General features: G+C 40.1%; 1 protein-coding gene across 2 annotated transcripts in view; it reads left to right on the top strand.

Annotated features, from left to right (window-relative positions):
* TUT7 (terminal uridylyl transferase 7) overlaps positions 1-17,191 on the top strand; it is a 68,978-nt gene that overhangs the window by 21,535 nt on the left and 30,252 nt on the right. The window contains exons 11-16 of one of the 2 annotated variants that reach the window (XM_065878439.1): positions 7,424-7,576; positions 10,463-10,643; positions 12,060-13,159; positions 13,572-13,722; positions 14,843-14,929; positions 15,542-15,642. In XM_065878439.1, coding sequence (XP_065734511.1) covers positions 7,424-7,576; positions 10,463-10,643; positions 12,060-13,159; positions 13,572-13,722; positions 14,843-14,929; positions 15,542-15,642 — 1,773 coding nt within the window. The remainder of the gene's footprint in view (positions 1-7,423; positions 7,577-10,462; positions 10,644-12,059; positions 13,160-13,571; positions 13,723-14,842; positions 14,930-15,541; positions 15,643-17,191) is intronic. The other variant, XM_065878440.1, reaches the window with a different exon arrangement.

Genomic DNA, 17,191 nt, shown 5'->3' on the forward strand with positions numbered 1-17,191 from the left:
TTCCCTTGTGTGTTATTTGTTGTTTTTCCCTTGCTGCTTTTAATATGCTTTCTTTGTATTTAATTTCTGACATTTTGTTTAATATATGTCTTGGCGTATTTCTCCTTGGATTTATCCTTTATGGGATTCTCTGTCCTTCTTGGACTTGATTAACTATTTCCTTTCCCATATTAGGGACGTTTTCAACTATAATCTCTTCAAATATTTTCTCAGTCCCTTTCTTTTTCTCTTCTTCTTCTGGAACCCCTATAATTCGAATGTTGGTGTGTTTAATGTTGTCCCAGAGGTCTCTGAGACTGTCCTCAGTTGTTTTCATTCTTTTTTCTTTATTCTGCTCTGCAGTAGTTATTTCCATTATTTTATCTTCCAGGTCATTTATCCGTTCTTCTGCCTCAGTTATTCTGCTATTGATCCCATCTAGAGTATTTTTCATTTCATTTATTGTGTTGTTCATCATTGTTTGTTTTATCTTTAGTTCTTCTAGGTCCTTGTTAAATGTTTCTTGTATTTTGTCTATTCTATTTCCAAGATTTTGGATCATCTTTACTATCATTATTCTGAATTCTTTTTCAGGTAGACTGCCTATTTCTTCTTCATTTGTTAGGTCTGGTGCGTTTTTATCTTGCTCCTTCATCTGCTGTGTGTTTTTCTGTCTTCTCATTTTGCTTATCTTACTGTTTGGGGTCTCCTTTTTGCAGGCTGCAGGTTAGTAGTTCCCATTGTTTTTGGTGTCTGTCCCCAGTGGCTAAGGTTGGTTCAGTGGGTTGTGTAGGCTTCCTGGTGGAGGGGCTGGATCTTGTCTTTCTGGTGGGCAGGTCCACATCCGGTGGTGTGTTTTGGGGTGTCTGTGGACTTATTATGATTTTAGGCAGCCTCTCTGCTAATGGGTGGTGTTGTGTTCCTGTCTTGCTAGTTGTTTGGCATAGGATGTCTAGCACTGTAGCTTGCTGGTCGTTGAGTGAAGCTGGGTGCTGATGTTGAGATGGAGATATCTGGGAGATTTTCACCTTTTGATATTATGTGGAGCTGGGAGGTCTCTTGTGGACCAGTGTCCTGAAGTTGGCTCTCCCACCTCAGAGGCACAGCACTGACTCCTGGCTACAGCACCAAGAGCCTTTCATCCACACGGCTCAGAATAAAAGGGAGAAAAAGTAAAGAGAAAGAATTAGTAGAAGTAGGAAGAAAGAAAGAGAGAAAGAAAGGAAGGAAGGAAGAAAGAAGAAAAGGAAAGAAGGAAAGAAAGAAAGGAGGGAGGGACGGTGGGAGGAAGGAAAAAAGAAAGAAGGTAAAATAAAGTAAAATATAATAAAGTTATTAAATTAAAAAATAATTATTAAGAAAAAAAATTTTTAAACAACAAAAATAAACGGATGGATAGAACCCTAGGACAAATGGTGGAAGCAAAGCTATACAGACAAAATCTCACACAGAAGCATACACATACACACTCACAAAAAGAGGAAAAGGGGAAAAAATCATAAATCTTGCTCTCCAAGTCCACCTCCTCAATTTGGGATGATTCGTTGTCTATTCATGCATTCCACAGATGCAGGGTACATCAAGTTGATTGTGGAGCTTTAATCCGCTGCTTCTGAGGCTGGTGGGAGAGATTTCCCTTTCTCTTCTTTGTTCTCACAGCTCCCAGGGGCTCAGCTTTGGATATGGCCCCGCCTCTGTGTGTAGGTCGCCGGAGGGCGTCTGGTCTTGGCTCAGACAGGACGGGGTTAAAGGAGCCGCTGATTCGGGGGATCTGGCTCACTGGGTCCAGGGGGAGGGAGGGGCACGGAGTGCGAGGCGAGCCTGTGGCAGCAGAGGCCAGCATGACGTTGCACCAGCCTGAGGTACGCCGTGCGTTCTCCCGGGGAAGTTGTCCCTGGATCCAGGGAACCTGGCAGTGGCGGGCTGCACAGGCTCCCCGGAAGGGCGGTGTGGATAGTGACCTGTGCTCGCACACAGGCCCCTTGGTGGCGGCAGCAACAGCCTTAGCGTCTCCCACCAGTCTCTGGGGTCCGTGCTTTTAGCCATGGCTCGCGCCCGTCTCGGGTCCGCGCTTTTAGTCACGGCTCGCGCCCGTCTCTGGGGTCTGCGCTTTTAGCCGCGGCTCGCGCCCGTCTCTGGGGTTCGCGCCTTTAGCCGCGGCTCGTGCCCGTCTCTGGAGCTCCTTTAAGCAGCGCTCTTAATCCCATCTCTTCGCGCGCCAGGAAACAAAGACGGAAGAAAAAGTTTCTTGCCTCTTCGCAGCTCTAGACCTTTTCCCGGACTCCCTCCCGGCAAGCCGTAGTGCACTAACCCCTTCAGGCTGTGTTCCCGCAGCCAACCCCAGTCATCTCCCTGCGCTCAGACCGAAGCCCGAGCCTCCGCCCGCAGCCCCGCCTGCCCCGGAGGGTGAGCAGACAAGCTTTTCGGGCTGGTGAGTGGCGGTCGGCCCTGATCCTCTGTGCGGGAATCTCTCCGCTTTGCCCTCCACACTCCTGTTGCTGTGCTCTCCTCCGCGGCTCCGAAGCTTTCCCCCTCCGCCACCCGCAGTCTCCGCCCGTGAAGGGGTTTCCTAGTGTGTGGAAACGTTTCCTCCTTCACAGCTCCCTCCCACTGGTGCAGGTCCCGTCCCTATCCTTTTGTCTCTGTTTTTTCTTTTTTCTTTTGCCCTACCCAGTTACGTGGGGGGTTTCTTGCCTGCCTTTTGGGAGGTCTGAGGTCTTCTGCCAGTGTTCAGTAAGTGTTCTGTAGTTGTTGTTCCACGTGTAGATGTATTTCTGGTGTATCTGTGCGGAGGCAGGTGATCTCCGCGTCTTACTCTTCTGCCATCTTCCCCTCCCGCCTATTCAAGATTTAATAACGAAAACAAGTATGTGGTGGCCAAATACTAGATTGAATTCTGTGTGTCAAATACGGCAGACTCTGCTGCCTGAACCAAAGTGATCTGTAGCTTTCAGCATTTTAAACTAGTCAAGTATCAGTGTGCTGGCTTCTGCTAGGGTCTTTTGGTCAAAAATGTGAAGCAAGTGAGAGAAAAGAAATTCAGTGCCTTGTTCATGCCAGATATTTTATATCACTCTTTCTGCAGAAATCTATTGAGAACCTCAAAATTATGTGCATGAAAGTATCTAAACTGTTAACTCCTTCAAAATTTTTAAAGCACTCTGTGTTAGTCATTGTACTAGGCCCTGAAGGTAATACACAAATGAATAAGACTAAATTCTCTGTCAAGAAGTTTAGAGTATTGTATCTCTGTGCTCAGATCTGTGTTTTTGAAAATCTTTCAGCCATTCTCTCCCAACCTACTCAGATTTCTTCCATGTTGGAGATTATCTCTGTGACCTTTTACTCCCAATTAAAATTCCCATTTATTATCATTAGATATTGATATGTGAGTTGTGAATGATGAATAGGCTTAACCCTGTGTTCTTAGCATCTTTTATCCCCTACAACAATATTTTACTAGTCTCCTAGTGGGTATTATTTGGAATCTTCCTTATTTTAGATTTTGTAAACGTAACCCTTAGGAAATAGTTATTTACACTTTAAGAATGCCAGATAATATAGTAGAAAGAAGAGTAGTGTTAAAGTTTGCCAGCCCTGAGATTCACCCAGGATTTGCCACTTAAATCCTTGTGACCTTGAACAAGTTATTTAATCTCTGAGCCTTGGTGAAAGACTCATCTGCAAATTTTTGAAATGAGATCAGGAATGTAGAGTTCCTGGAACTCTACAGGTAGGAGAACAGATGTAGTCCTTTCCCCCTTCAATAGAAAGGCAAGTTCCACTTACGGTATGTAGGTGTGAACTCCTAAAACTAGTGATCCTTCTGGAAATAACAGCATAAATTCTCAACAAAATACATAAAACAACAACGTGAAGGCTCTGGAGACTGAACAAATGCAAACAGACTTTGGAGAGAAGTCAAAACCTGTAGCAAGTGACCAACACAGAGTGAGTTTCTGTTTTTCAGTGGCTTTACCCCTGAAGGCAACCCTGGTAGAAAAACCAGTACTCTTTCTGGCCGGAACTAAGGCCACCAGATAATAAGGGGAAGAAAAACCAGAAAGGGAAGATATAGAGAAGTGGAACCTTTAATTCTGTGTGGGAACTCAGTACATCACTGACTGACTTCTGAACCAGTCCAGTGTGCCATATAAGGAGATTGGAAGTCAATACTCTATCCTCGCAAAAAGAAAAAAACTGAACATGCTGAAAATCAACAGCTCTTTTTAGAGCCATTAGAGAATTGAGGTCATGAGGAAAACCACTGCCCCCAAAATTGGAGAGACAGGCAAATATATGAGTTGTCAGAGTATAAGCCCAGAATCCTGCCCATGGAACGGCCACCAGGGTAGGAAAACATGGACTCTGATTCTGGAGGCTCAGTTTGGATAAGGTTGAAAGTGAAAAACAATAAGGGGGCCAGTCTTAGGGGGCTGATTTCATGAGTTTTATCTGCAAACATGCCCACCAGGTTCTCAGGGTAAAGATCTAAGAAAAATCCCCTTTGAGGGAAAAGCTAGCCATTTTGAAATTGCCTGGAGCATTCTGCTGTTAGAAACAAAAACCTGCCCTCAAGGGAAACTGTTTTACCAGAGCCTGACCACCTTGAGTTTTATCAGGGCCTAACTGACCTGGGTAAAGGAAAAATACCAACTCCAACCCTCTGTAGTTTCCTGTCTCACCTCAGGTGGGCAGGACTGAGAAGCACTTTCTGAAGGTCACAGCCCAGGACCACAGTCTCACTAAAAGACTGAGATCTGAACATAGGACTATAGAATGCTTCCCCTCCCCTCACACCTTACTACAGCATCATTAGCCCTCCCGTGTAATAATGGGATTACAACAGACAGACCTCATATAAGAAGAAATCTCTTGGGAAACCCAAAAGCAATACAGGAGACAAAAACAAGGATACCAGCATAAGTTATAGCCCCTTGACATGTACAGCTACAACAAACAGGACATAGCCTGACTCGTAGCCAGGTAAAAGAAAACCTCACACCCCAGGCCTATACTTTACCCAGCTTTCCACAAAAAAATAACAAGGTATACTAAAAGGCAAATAACATAGTATGAAGAAACAGAGCAAACATTGGAATTAGCAGACCAGGAGTTTAAAAAACAAGAATATGCTAAGGGCTCTAAAGGAAAAAAATGGTCAACATGCAAAAACAAATAGGTAATATAAGCTGAGAGATGAAAACTCGAGGAAAGAATCAAACAGAAATACTAAAAATCAAAACTAACAAAAATGAAGAATGCCTTTGATGGGTTCATCAGGAAACTGGACAAAGCTGTGGAAAAAATCAGTGAGCTTTATTCAATGGAAACTTCTCAAACTGAAAAGCAAAAAGGAACAAAAGAATGAAAAAGAAATGGAACAGGATAGCTAAGAACTGTAGGACAATTACTAAGGGTTGTAATGTATGTATAATGGGAATACCTGGAAAAGAAGAAAGAGAAACAGAAGAAACAGTTGAAGTAATAATGACTGAGAATTTTTAAAATAAATGACAGACTTATAAACCATACATGTGAAGCAGACTGAAAACAGTTAAGAGCCAAGGCTTACTAAACTGAGCTGAGGTCGGAGCTGCTGTCTACCAGAGAGGTGACAATCTGCATTTTGTCTAAGCAGTTAATTACCTATAAAACAAAAGTAACTACACGTATTGGAGTAACATAAAGAATCCAGAATTTTCACAATACATTATAGTATCACAATATCCAGAATGCAATCCAAAAATACTCAACAATACAAAGAGCCAAGAAAATGGGACACACTCAAGGGAAAAGAAATCAACAGATGCCAAGCCCAAGATAAGATACCAAAGACTTTAAAAGCAGTTATTATAACTGCTCCATGAGACAAAGGAAATACACTTGCAATAATTTGAAGAGATAGAGAATATCAGCCAGAGAATTAGGAAGTGTAAAGAGAAGCAAATGGAAATTATAGAAGTGAAAGATACATTATTTTAAATTAAAAAAATTTACTGGATGGGCATCATAGCAGAGTGGAGGTGACATAGGAAAGAGTCAATAGATATGAAAATAGATAAGTAGAAACTAATCTAAAGAAGAAAAAAGTTTAAAAATAAATAAATAAACATCAGGGACTTGTGGAACAATTTCAGAAAAATCTAACCTATGGGTAGTTTGAGCCCCAGAAGGAGAGGAGCAAGAGAAGGGGATAGAAAAAAATAAAGTTTCACAAATTTGATAAAAAGACAAACTTACAGTCTCAATAAGCCAAGTAAACCTCAAGTAAGATAAATTCAAAGAGAAGCATGCTTAGCACATCATAGTCAGGCTGCTGTAAACCAAAACTAAAGAGCAAAACTCAAAAGCAGCCAGAGAAACACCTTACATAAGGTGAGAAAGGTAAATAAGTACATATCAAGTGGTGGTCATTCTCTGAGGAAAAATAAACCAGGGTAGGAAGGACAGAGTGAAAGAGGAGGAGTTATTTAGAGTCAAAGATATTTGAGCAGAGCCTGAATGTGTTCCTCACTGCATGGGTTAGCTGATTTAGGGAGAAGAGCCTTCCAAGCAGAGGGAATAGCAGATGTCAGCTCCAAGCCAGGAGGACAGATCGAGAAAATGGGTCAGAGAAGTAGCAAAGGACCAGATTACCTAGGCCCTAGAAAAGACTGAATTTCATCCTGAGTAAGAAAGAAACTGTCATGAGCAGGGGAGTGACATGATGTCTTCTGTTTTAGGATTGCTCTGTCTGCTAAACCAAAGAAGTAGTCCATTTGATGTGGAAATACATTGGGGAACTGGGGCTACCACAGACACACCCCACCCCACAATTCACTATGTACATTAACCTGTCTAAAAGGCTGTGATACATCCCTTTGTACCTACAGTAAAGAAACCTGTTCACATTTGTTCCACATTTCTTAGACCTTTTGAGCCTAGACTTCTTTAGCATCTTAACAATGTCAAAAGAAACACTTTATATTTTTTAAACACTTACTATATGCCATACCCTGTATCTGAATGCTTTGTGTCCATTATTTTATTCCATAACTATCCCATGAAGGAGATTCTGGTGTTATCCCTTTTTACAGGAGCCTGAAACCTAAAGAAAATGAGGACCTTACTGAAGGTCTCACAGCTAGTACATGAAGGAGTGAGATTTGGGCCCAGGTGGTTTTATTCCAGAACCGTGACCTTAGGCCTAGGCCATGTTGCCTTCTCTTAGACTATTTACTAAAGAATTATTTCCAAAAATCACCAATTCTTTTGCAAATCAAAACCTTGATTTTTCCTTTAAATTTACAGATGTCTCAAAGATACTCCTTTTATTAAAAAATACCTTTTATATTTTCAGTGAGCTAAAGTATGTTAGTTTTCATTTCTTCCAGGATTAATATGCTCTGGTTGATATAAAATCCTTTCTGCCTTATAATAGTATGTGTCTAATTTTTCCCAGATTGAAGGATTCTCATTAAACAAACTAGGGAATTTCAACCTTAAAGAAATTCAGAAAGACTCTGTGGCCTGGGAGTACACTGATAATGCTGCAGGGGACGCAGACTCAGCAAAAGAAGAGGCACCAAAAGAAATGCCCGTTAAAAGGGGACAGGTCTGTTCTCCCTTGTTTCTAGTTTTACTGTCTATTTTTAATTTGTTGTTAATTGTGGAGTTTATGGGTTACTCAGTTCTTCCTCTCTTCTTTCCTCAACTATCTTAACTATCTCGTGGCTGTTTAGTTTCCTAGTCTATTCAGTCCTTTGAATAGACAAGTAATGAGAAAAGGTAAAATTCAAATCATTGAATCCACAGTTACGTGGTTTCTTCTGTGTGCAAGGTGCTATGAAAGAGGCTGAGAATTCAGAGATAAATTCCCATCTGTCCTCTAAGAGCTTAGGTCTTAGATAGTATTATGAGGTTGAAATATATGAAAAGTTAACTAACCTCAAATTACGAAAATAACAGTGGATAAGTCTGTGGTCTAGTGTACTTGTCCGTATCCATACTATTAGGGGTGGGCAGGAGAATTTATGCAAAAGGAAAGAATTGCCATTAGAATTTCAAACAAAAATCTGAACAATGTAATTATACTAGTAATAACAATAGGATTCTGACCCAAATTGGTAAATGGTCCTTGACTCCATGAGCTTCCCCATAACCCTTTGGGGTAAAATGACAGTAATACCCACAAAATACTTCTGAGACCTGGATTCTTATCCTAGCTCTTCGCAAACAGGTCATGTCACTCTTTTAGTCCTTATTTACTCATGCCTAAAATGAGGAGATAATGGTGAATCATACGTTCTCCAGGTGTGTTTTCTGGAATCCTTGAGAGTTGAGGGGAAGAGGGTGGGGGTGGCACTCTACCCCTGCTGCCGCCAGAGCACGCTGCTGGTATCAGTTTTCTATTTGGGGTTCCAGGAGTGGCTAAAAGCACAGGCTGTGGAGCCAGAATATTTGAATTTACAAACACAAATGCAGCTCTCCCACTTCCTAGCTGTGTGTCTTTGGGCAGGTGACTTACTCTTTCCGTGCCCCAGTTTCCTCACCTGTGAATGGGGATGATATTGGTACCCTCTCATAGTCACTGATTTATAGAATGCTTCACTCAGTGCCGAGCATGTGGTGAGCACTTAGTAAATGCTAGTTGCTAGTCTTATTTTATTTGAGAAAGAAAGTGTTCTCTACATTAAAAAAGCAGAAACAGTAACAACAGCAACAACAAAAAGTGTAAGTACCGCTAGTCTAGATATGTCAAAGGCCTCTTAAGTTCCATGTTATGATATTATCAAGTCATTTCAGTGAGATGCTTAAAAATCCTTAGTAATGCTGAATATATGGATAAAGAGGTGAGATCTAATGAAGCTTTCCATTTCTGGGGTTTTCTTTGTGTCCTCGACTATAGTGTGTGGGACCTAGACAACTTCCATTTTTAATCAGTTTTGCTTTGTAAGCCCACCTAATAACTTTATCTTATTTCACAGAACCTTTGTGGTTAAGATTTAGTGAATAAGTATGTGGCATTAATAAAATACCATACTACTTGTTTTGAAGCTTGATATAATAAAGTGTGATTGGAAACAAATTTGTATACCCTAGAAGGAAAAGCTATTGCTGAAAGTCCAATTAAATACTTTATCTTTTCATTTGAATGCTAATTGGAGAGATAAATCATGCTGCCACTTCTGAAATTGAGACCTCGACAGTGTCGAAATTGCATGGTGTGGTGAAAGAACACTGGACTGGGATCAGGAGACATTGTCCTCATTTTGCTCCTGACGAGCATTGTTGAGACCTTTGACAAGTCACTCTTTGGACTTCAGTTCCTTCTCTTGTAGCATATGGGAGTTGAACTAGATTACCTCTTAAGAGCATCTTACAGTTGTGACATTGTTTCAATGGTATATGGATTTCTTGTATTTAAAAAGACTATACCTAAATGAAAAAATACAGAGAGCAACCAGTCTGCCAGATGCTTTCCCTTGTTTTCTGATTTAATCCTCATAACTATCCTGTGTTATAGGTGGTATCATCCCTACTCTGCAGATAATGGTAGCGACCATTTTTTGAACATGTGTGCCAGGCACTGTGCTAAGCTCTTAACAGACACTCTCTCACTCAGTCCTCCCAACAACCCTATGAGGTGGGTACTGTGATCCCCATTGTTCAGATGAGGAAACTGAGGCTTAGACAGCTTATATACCTTCACCAGGATCAGACACAGCCAGTAAATGGCAGAGCTGGATTTGAAAGCTAAGCATGTCCCACTCCAAAGCCAGTTCTCTTAGCCTCTGTGCTATACTGCCAATCCAAGAAAGAAGAAGCTAAGTCACAGAGCAGTTAAGATCTGTGAAGTGGCAAAATTGTATTTGGACCCATTTTTTTCTTTTCTAAGTCCTTTGTACTTTCCACTATATTCCATCACAGTATGTCCCAACTTGTCGTGAGTCTGTGAGTGGAAAACTTAGTATTAATTTCTGATATCAAGAGTTATTTATTTGACTTTAAAATCAGTTGCTACTGGCAGATTCAATGAACTTAATGTAGCTTCTCAGAGCAAGTGAGAGGAGTGTTTTTCCTTTTGCTCTGTGCCTCTAGCTGCAGCCCATTTCTGTGTGTAACTGTGTAAAGGCACCCTCCAGAGGCAGGAACAGGGAGAGCTCAGTGCTGAGAGTAGTAGCAATCAGGGCACAGTTCTCTCCACCTGCCCTTAAGACTTCAAAATAAGGAGTGCTGCCTGGTTACATAAAACTGCCTGTCTATTCCTATGATAATGACTAGATTTTAACATACTTTAATCCTGGGAATTCAGTGAAGGAATGCTGTTTTCCCACAATCAAAATAGAATCTAGAATGTGGTTATCTAGATAGGCTGTCAAATTCATATCTTTGCTAAGGTTTTTCAGATTTTTTTTATTTGATGCTTGAATGATCTCTTATTTTTCAGATTGTACTGACATCTGAAATAACCTGTATATTTTCTCTTTGCTGTTAATAGGTATCATTAATATTTGATTTAAAACACCAGCCTTCAGTACCGGTTGGGCAGCTCTGGGTGGAATTGCTTCGATTCTATGCTTTAGAATTTAATTTGGCTGATTTAGTGATAAGTATCCGTGTCAAAGAATCGGTATCTCGTGAATCAAAGGATTGGCCCAAAAAGCGCATTGCCATTGAAGGTACCTCAAAATGTTTATCTTTAATTTCCCCACCCCACCTTTTTTTTAAGGTGTCAAGTCTAACAGCATGCTTTTTATTTCAGTCTTTTTTCAGCTCCTACATGTAAGGTAGGCCTGACCCCAAAAGTGAACTAGATAGCTAGAATCTTGCATGTGTTACAGTGAGTCATTCCAAGGGAACAAATTGTTCATCCTGGGTTTTTTAAGTGCTGCAATAAAACATCTTAATCACTTAAGCAACTAAAAGAATGGCTGGCTGTGTCCTTATTTTCTTTGTAAATTGCTTTAACAACTTGAAATGCTTAAAAAGTCTTTTCCAAGTGATGTGTAAATCCCACTTTCCTCTTTGCTGTTCTCATTTCTGGATTTTTAGATTCACTCCTTTCATGGATTGTTGTTGATGTTTAGTTTTACAAAGGTTGAGGAAAATACCTTTTCTCATGAAAAATAACATTCTTCATTGGATTCCTCTCCATAGAGAAAAAGGATAGTTATTTTTGGAATATTTGCAATAACATTTAGAACTTATTCATGAAAACACCTTTTCTCTTAAAAAAAAAACACTTAAACTCTTAAATGAGTTAAGGTTCATTTAACTGAAACCATTGTATAAAAGACATACTGATGTGCCCTGTAGATTTCATTAAATGTATGAGATCTCAGCTTTACAAAGTCAGGAGGTGGAAACCCCACTAGAAATCTTAATTCTCCTCCTTCAGATAATTTAAAGAACCTCCTAAATGGAATTTTCTTATTTTTGCTTGATTTTTTTCAAGCCTTGTATTGCATAAGAGGGTTTTTTGCATTTTGCATAAATTCTGTGTGCAGTCACGGGGATCTCACATTTTTAAACCCTCCCCTGCAGTTTCTCTGGCTCAGCTCTTCTGGCCAATTGCCTAACCTGCTGGAGTTCTAGGGGAGGAGAAAAGATTGAGAGAAGTGGTGTCTCCTCCTGGTGCCTCCCTCTCGCCCCTGAATTCAGTCCAGCCAGTTCAGTGATGGGGCTTCCCAGGGCAGAAGAGTGGAGGTAAGCTCTACAAACCGCAGGGCCTTGCTGAGTGGGGAGGCTGAGCACTCAGCAGAGCCTGGCGGGAAGACCTCGCTTCCCGAGGGCACAAGAGCCACACTGATGACATCTTTTTTTTTTTTTTTAACCTCCACAGTCACAGAACAGAATAGGGAAGGGGTACTGGTTCTGAACAGAATGGGTTCTCTTCAGAGAGCAGATGTTTAAGAAAGCATTTCTTTTCGTTTTTAAACTGTATCTTCTTACTCCCCATCCCCAGTTTTTTAAAAAGCATATGATACATGATAAATTTTACTGTTGCTTACTTGTTGTCTTTATCTATAGCAGGCTAATTTTTAAAACATGAAATAGAAGTGTATGAAGTAGCAGATTTTTTTTTTTCATTACAGATCCCTACTCTGTTAAAAGAAATGTGGCAAGGACCCTAAATAATCAACCTGTGTTTGAATATATACTTCATTGTTTAAGGACAACGTATAAATATTTTGCTCTTCCACACAAAATTACAAAATCCAGCCTTCCAAAGCCTCTGAGTACTGATACCTGTACTTCCAAACATTCTAAAGAAGTAGCAAAACGTGATCCAGATGTACAAGCGAAAGATGATAAACTCAAAACCTCAGTTTTGGCTCAAGGTCCTGGTGCTGCCAGTTTAACTGTGAGCACCTGCAAGGTACCATCACTTACTCTTAAAGAGACTGCTGAAAGCTTTGAAAGCCCATCAACAGAGGAAATGGGAAACACACACATCAGTGTCCACCTGGAAAACTCAGACTATATCAAGGCAGAGGTCACTTGCGATGACTCTGAGGATGTTAAAGTACATCATCAAGAAACAGGAAGTAAAGATGAGAAAGAAAAATGTGGAATGGAGGGCAAGCATCCTTTGACTGCTGATGATCAAGCTTTAAGTAGTAGCAAACGTGGAGAGCTTGTCATCTGTGGCAGCCCAGGAAATGACGAGACTCATGGCACTCTGCATTTAAAAGGCTTCGAAAATCCTACAGCTAAAGAGTGTGACGAATTTGCTACTTTAGATGACAAGGCTGATGTTGATGAAGAAAGCATTGAAGGTACAGATGAACTTGGAGATGCTCTAAGCCATTTTACCCCTTCAAGACAGGGCCAGGCATCAGGAATCACTCACTCTGATGAAGAAGAGGAGGAGGAAGAGGAGGAAGAGGAAGAACCCAGGCTCTCCATTTCCCGAAGGGAAGATGAGGATGATGTTGCTAATGAAGATGAGTTAGACAACACCTACACTGGATCAGGGGATGAGGATGCCCTGTCTGAAGAGGATGAGGAATTAGGTGGATCTGCCAAGTATGAAGACTTGAAAGAATGTGGAAAACACCAGGTGGATGGAAATCTACTAATGGAACTTAATAAAATCAGTCTTAAAGAAGAAAATGTATGCGAGGAAAATTCAACTGCGGATCAGTCTGATTTCTTCTATGAATTTAGTAAACTCATCTTCACCAAAGGCAAGGTAATCAGTGCCACTCCTAGACATGGCACTAGGAGACTTGAAAGAGTTTTAATGCATGTACTTTTGATTTTTGTGTACTAAAACAGGGCTCTCCCCTCTTGGTAGTGGTTAACAAGTTGCTCTTTCACTCCAGTGCAACCACTAGGTCCACTTCCCTCCTTAATCTCTTAGGAATTTGCAGAGGAGAAAAGTAATGCTGTTGGTAGTAAAAATAACTGCCTTTTTCTCCTGCGTGTACCAAAAGGGTGTCCCCATCTCAGATACTTTGGAGTGGCCACACCATTATATTTTCATTCCTTTGGAGTGTGAGAAGTAGAATGTGTACTTTGGAAAAAAGATTCAAGACCCCTTTATTTGGTAAATAAAGTTTTATCTTAAATCTTTTATTATTTGCTTTGTCATCTTCCTGCAGTCTCCTACAGTAGTATGCAGTTTATGCAAACGAGAGGGTCATCTGAAGAAGGACTGTCCCGAAGACTTCAAAAGAATCCAGCTGGAACCTTTGCCACCATTAACACCCAAATTTTCAAATATCTTAGATCAAGTTTGCATTCAGTGTTATAGTAAGTTATTAACATTTCTTTTGATTTGTCAAAATATTAAATTGGCATTTTCTCAAGGGTTATCTGAATCACTAACCTGTTAGCTTCATTATAGGGGCTAAGTCTGTTCCATTCTCCATTGTATCCACAGTGTTCTGTGTATCCTGTTCCATTTGGGACATGCAATAAGAAATTGTTAAAGAAAGACACGGAGGGAGAATTTTTAAGTCTTAAGACTGGAGTACTATCATTTCCTAACTGGTCTTCCTTGAAATGTTTTTCTAGGTGCCTGCCATTAATCGTATTTCGTCACAAGGAGTATTCCATAGGTCAAGTAGGGAATAACTCTATATCCTGCCCCCTCCCGTAGAGGTTTTTAGGGCATATTAGCATAATAAAGCCTTCTGAGAAATGCTATGGTAAAAAACTTATTTAACTCTTTAGTCTTATGTAACTCTTTTCCAAAATTTGAGCGTAGAGTACTTTTTAATTAATGCTAATTAATAACCTTTATAACAGCCCTTTAAGGAACACCAGCTTGGGGAAGTGTTGGTATACTGAGCTATAAAGCTCTACAAGGAAAAACATTCGATGGAGAGGCATGGCAGCTGCTTAGAGTGAAAGAATGTGATCCATCACATTGCTGTACCTTGAGATGTCTGTCTGTGCCAGAAGACACTTATTCTGAATCAGGGATTTCTTTTTTAAACCTCTTCAGAGAGTATAAGTGATGAAAGAAAACTATTGGTTCTCTTTAGAAAAAATACATACATATGCACATGCTCACAAACTATTGCGTTCACCCTGGCGGGGGCGGGGGGGGGGGGGGGGTGTGGGGGGGGCGGTGCGGGAGTTTGTGTAGTTCCCTGAAGGCTGCCTTCATAGGGCTCTGTGTCTGTGAAACCCAGGAGCAGAACCCTTGTTCAGACTGCTTTACATCTCAGGAGCAGTTCTTGGTGATAGACTCTTTCAAAAGGCATCTTTATTTTACATTGCTTAATGCTGTCTACTGAGAAGACACACAAAATTTAGAGTTTTGTTTATTTTTTTTTTTAAGCCAGTTAGGTTTTATTAAAAAATATAGTTTTTCAGAGAATGTGAACAATCTTTGTTTCTGAATATATCTGTTTATTTTAAACAGAGGATTTTTCTCCAACTATTTTAGAAGATCAAGCACGTGAACATATTCGGCAAAACCTAGAAAGTTTCATAAGACAAGAGTTTCCAGGTAAATAATTTTTTACCTTTAAGAAAAGAACGATAGTGTGACTTTCCTTCAGAATGAGTACATGTGTTACAACAACATTAATTTTGAGACTAAGAAAGCAGTCTTACAGTGATGGTGGGGACAGGGCTTCAGTTGTTCTGTGATATACCTAGGGTGGCTTTTGGTCTTCCCAATCCTAGTTTGCCAATAGGAAAGACAGACGCAGTGTAGTATTTTGCTTAGCAGATACCACAAGTGAACTTCATTTAGTATTAGGTTTAGAGTCAAAGTTCAGACCTGTAAAAAGTGAATTTATTTAGAAAGTAGTAAGCTTACATTATTAAATGTTCTGAGATGATCCACATTTTCCTTGAAATGTCCTTGCATTTAAGAAGAAAGTGGCATTTGATAATCTTGCATGTCTTCTATATAACTTGTATTTATTTATTTATAGTAAATTTTGAGAGAAAATAATTTATAATAAATGACTAGTTAATAAAAGAACATAATTATAATGAGATTGTTATAGGACAGTTAACAACTGGGTATTTTTGATTCATGAGAGCGTTGTTTCGATCAGAAAATTAAATGTACTCAGGTAATTAGGTATGACTTTTCATATATCCCTAACAGGAACTAAACTGAGCTTGTTTGGCTCCTCCAAAAATGGATTTGGGTTCAAACAGAGTGACCTTGACGTCTGTATGACAATTAATGGACTTGAAACTGCTGAGGTACAGTGACCACGTAAAACTTCCATTTGCTGTGGGGTGTGATTTGACAATCTTGACTGACAATAGCATGGTATTTTCCAGATTTATCAGGGTGTATCATACGGAGTATGCCATTTGGCACAATCTGTCTGGTCGGATAACTTAGAAGTTGAGAAGTGAATGTGAGGAGTAGAAAGGCTTCTGCTTGCAACTTGTAGTGCAAACTAGATTTGAAAGCAACATCTGGGAATTCTAGAAAGCTAAACCAGTCTCTCCCGTGTCCCAGTGGCGTAGCCGCTAGGCTGACTCAGGTACATAAATATACCAACGTGAGGTTTTCTGAGAAGTTTTTTAGGAGGCAGGCAATGTGATGCAGTGATGGGAGAGTGCTAAACTGAATTTAAGACAGACTTGGTTCATCAGTCCTTAAACATGTGGTCTTTGGTTGATAACCTCTAATATGGAAGTGAGATCCTCTTGCCTCAGGAGATGGTTGTGCTCATCAGCTTGGATCATGTATGTCAGGAGTCAGCGAACTATGGCTCGCTGCTTGTGTTGTAAATATCAGTTTTTATTGGCATACAGCCACACCCCTTCATTTATGTATTGTCTACATCTGCTTTCACTCTGTAACTTCGCGGTTGAGTCCTTGCAACAGGCCATATGGTCCACAAAGCAGAAAAGGTCTGCCAGCCCTCATGGATATGAAGGCATTTATAAAATGTAAAATACTTCTGAAAAGGTGTAAAGTCTGAGAAGTACTGAATTTTTTATTTATAACAGTCCAAATGCTGTATATCCAAAGGAGTGATGGCTGCTATTGCTCAGGATCTTTTTATGCTTTTTTTGAGTTTCAAGTTTTTATCCTTTGAGGATGTATCTGGCTTGGGAAAATAGTCAAAATTTATCTAGCATGACTATGGTGAATAGGTGGCTAAGCAAGATTGGGTCCAATATCTGGAATGACCTGATTATATCGGGTGGCCAAAAAGTTCGTTCGGGTTTTCCTGTAATGTGGAAAAACCCAAACGAACTTTTTGGCCAACCCAATACATCATCAAGATTGAATTTTTACATGATTAATAAACTAGTCTTGAGGGCATTTTTAAATTAAATTCCAAATATATTCTGGGAAGTATATAGCCATCAGAAGGACTTAATGTTTCAGCCCAAATGTTTTTAAATATTTGAAATATTATTCATATTTCCTGTATGACTTTCTTTTTGTGCATTATATTTTTTACTAGTTCTGTGGAGAAATAATCTGAGCTTAATTACTCTCCACAGCATTTCATCAGCTCTTAATTAAAGTATAATGAAGGTCTACCCAGAATGAATAAGACAGGCCACAGAAGCTCCCTCTTATTAATTCTGTCACATAGAGAGTACTTCTGAGTGACATAATTACATAGCGGGGAAAAATGGTTCAGAGACCTCGCTGGTTCAGAGACTTTTCTGGAGACACTGATTTCAGCCTTCCTTGTGCCTCCAAGAGCAAGCAACCCAATGAGGGTTTCCACATCCTTAGGATATTCCTATGAATGAGGATTAACGCTCACCTAAAAGGGAA

This window comes from Phocoena phocoena, chromosome 6 (assembly GCF_963924675.1).
Source record: "Phocoena phocoena chromosome 6, mPhoPho1.1, whole genome shotgun sequence".
In the NCBI taxonomy this organism is placed as follows: Eukaryota; Metazoa; Chordata; class Mammalia; order Artiodactyla; family Phocoenidae; genus Phocoena; species Phocoena phocoena.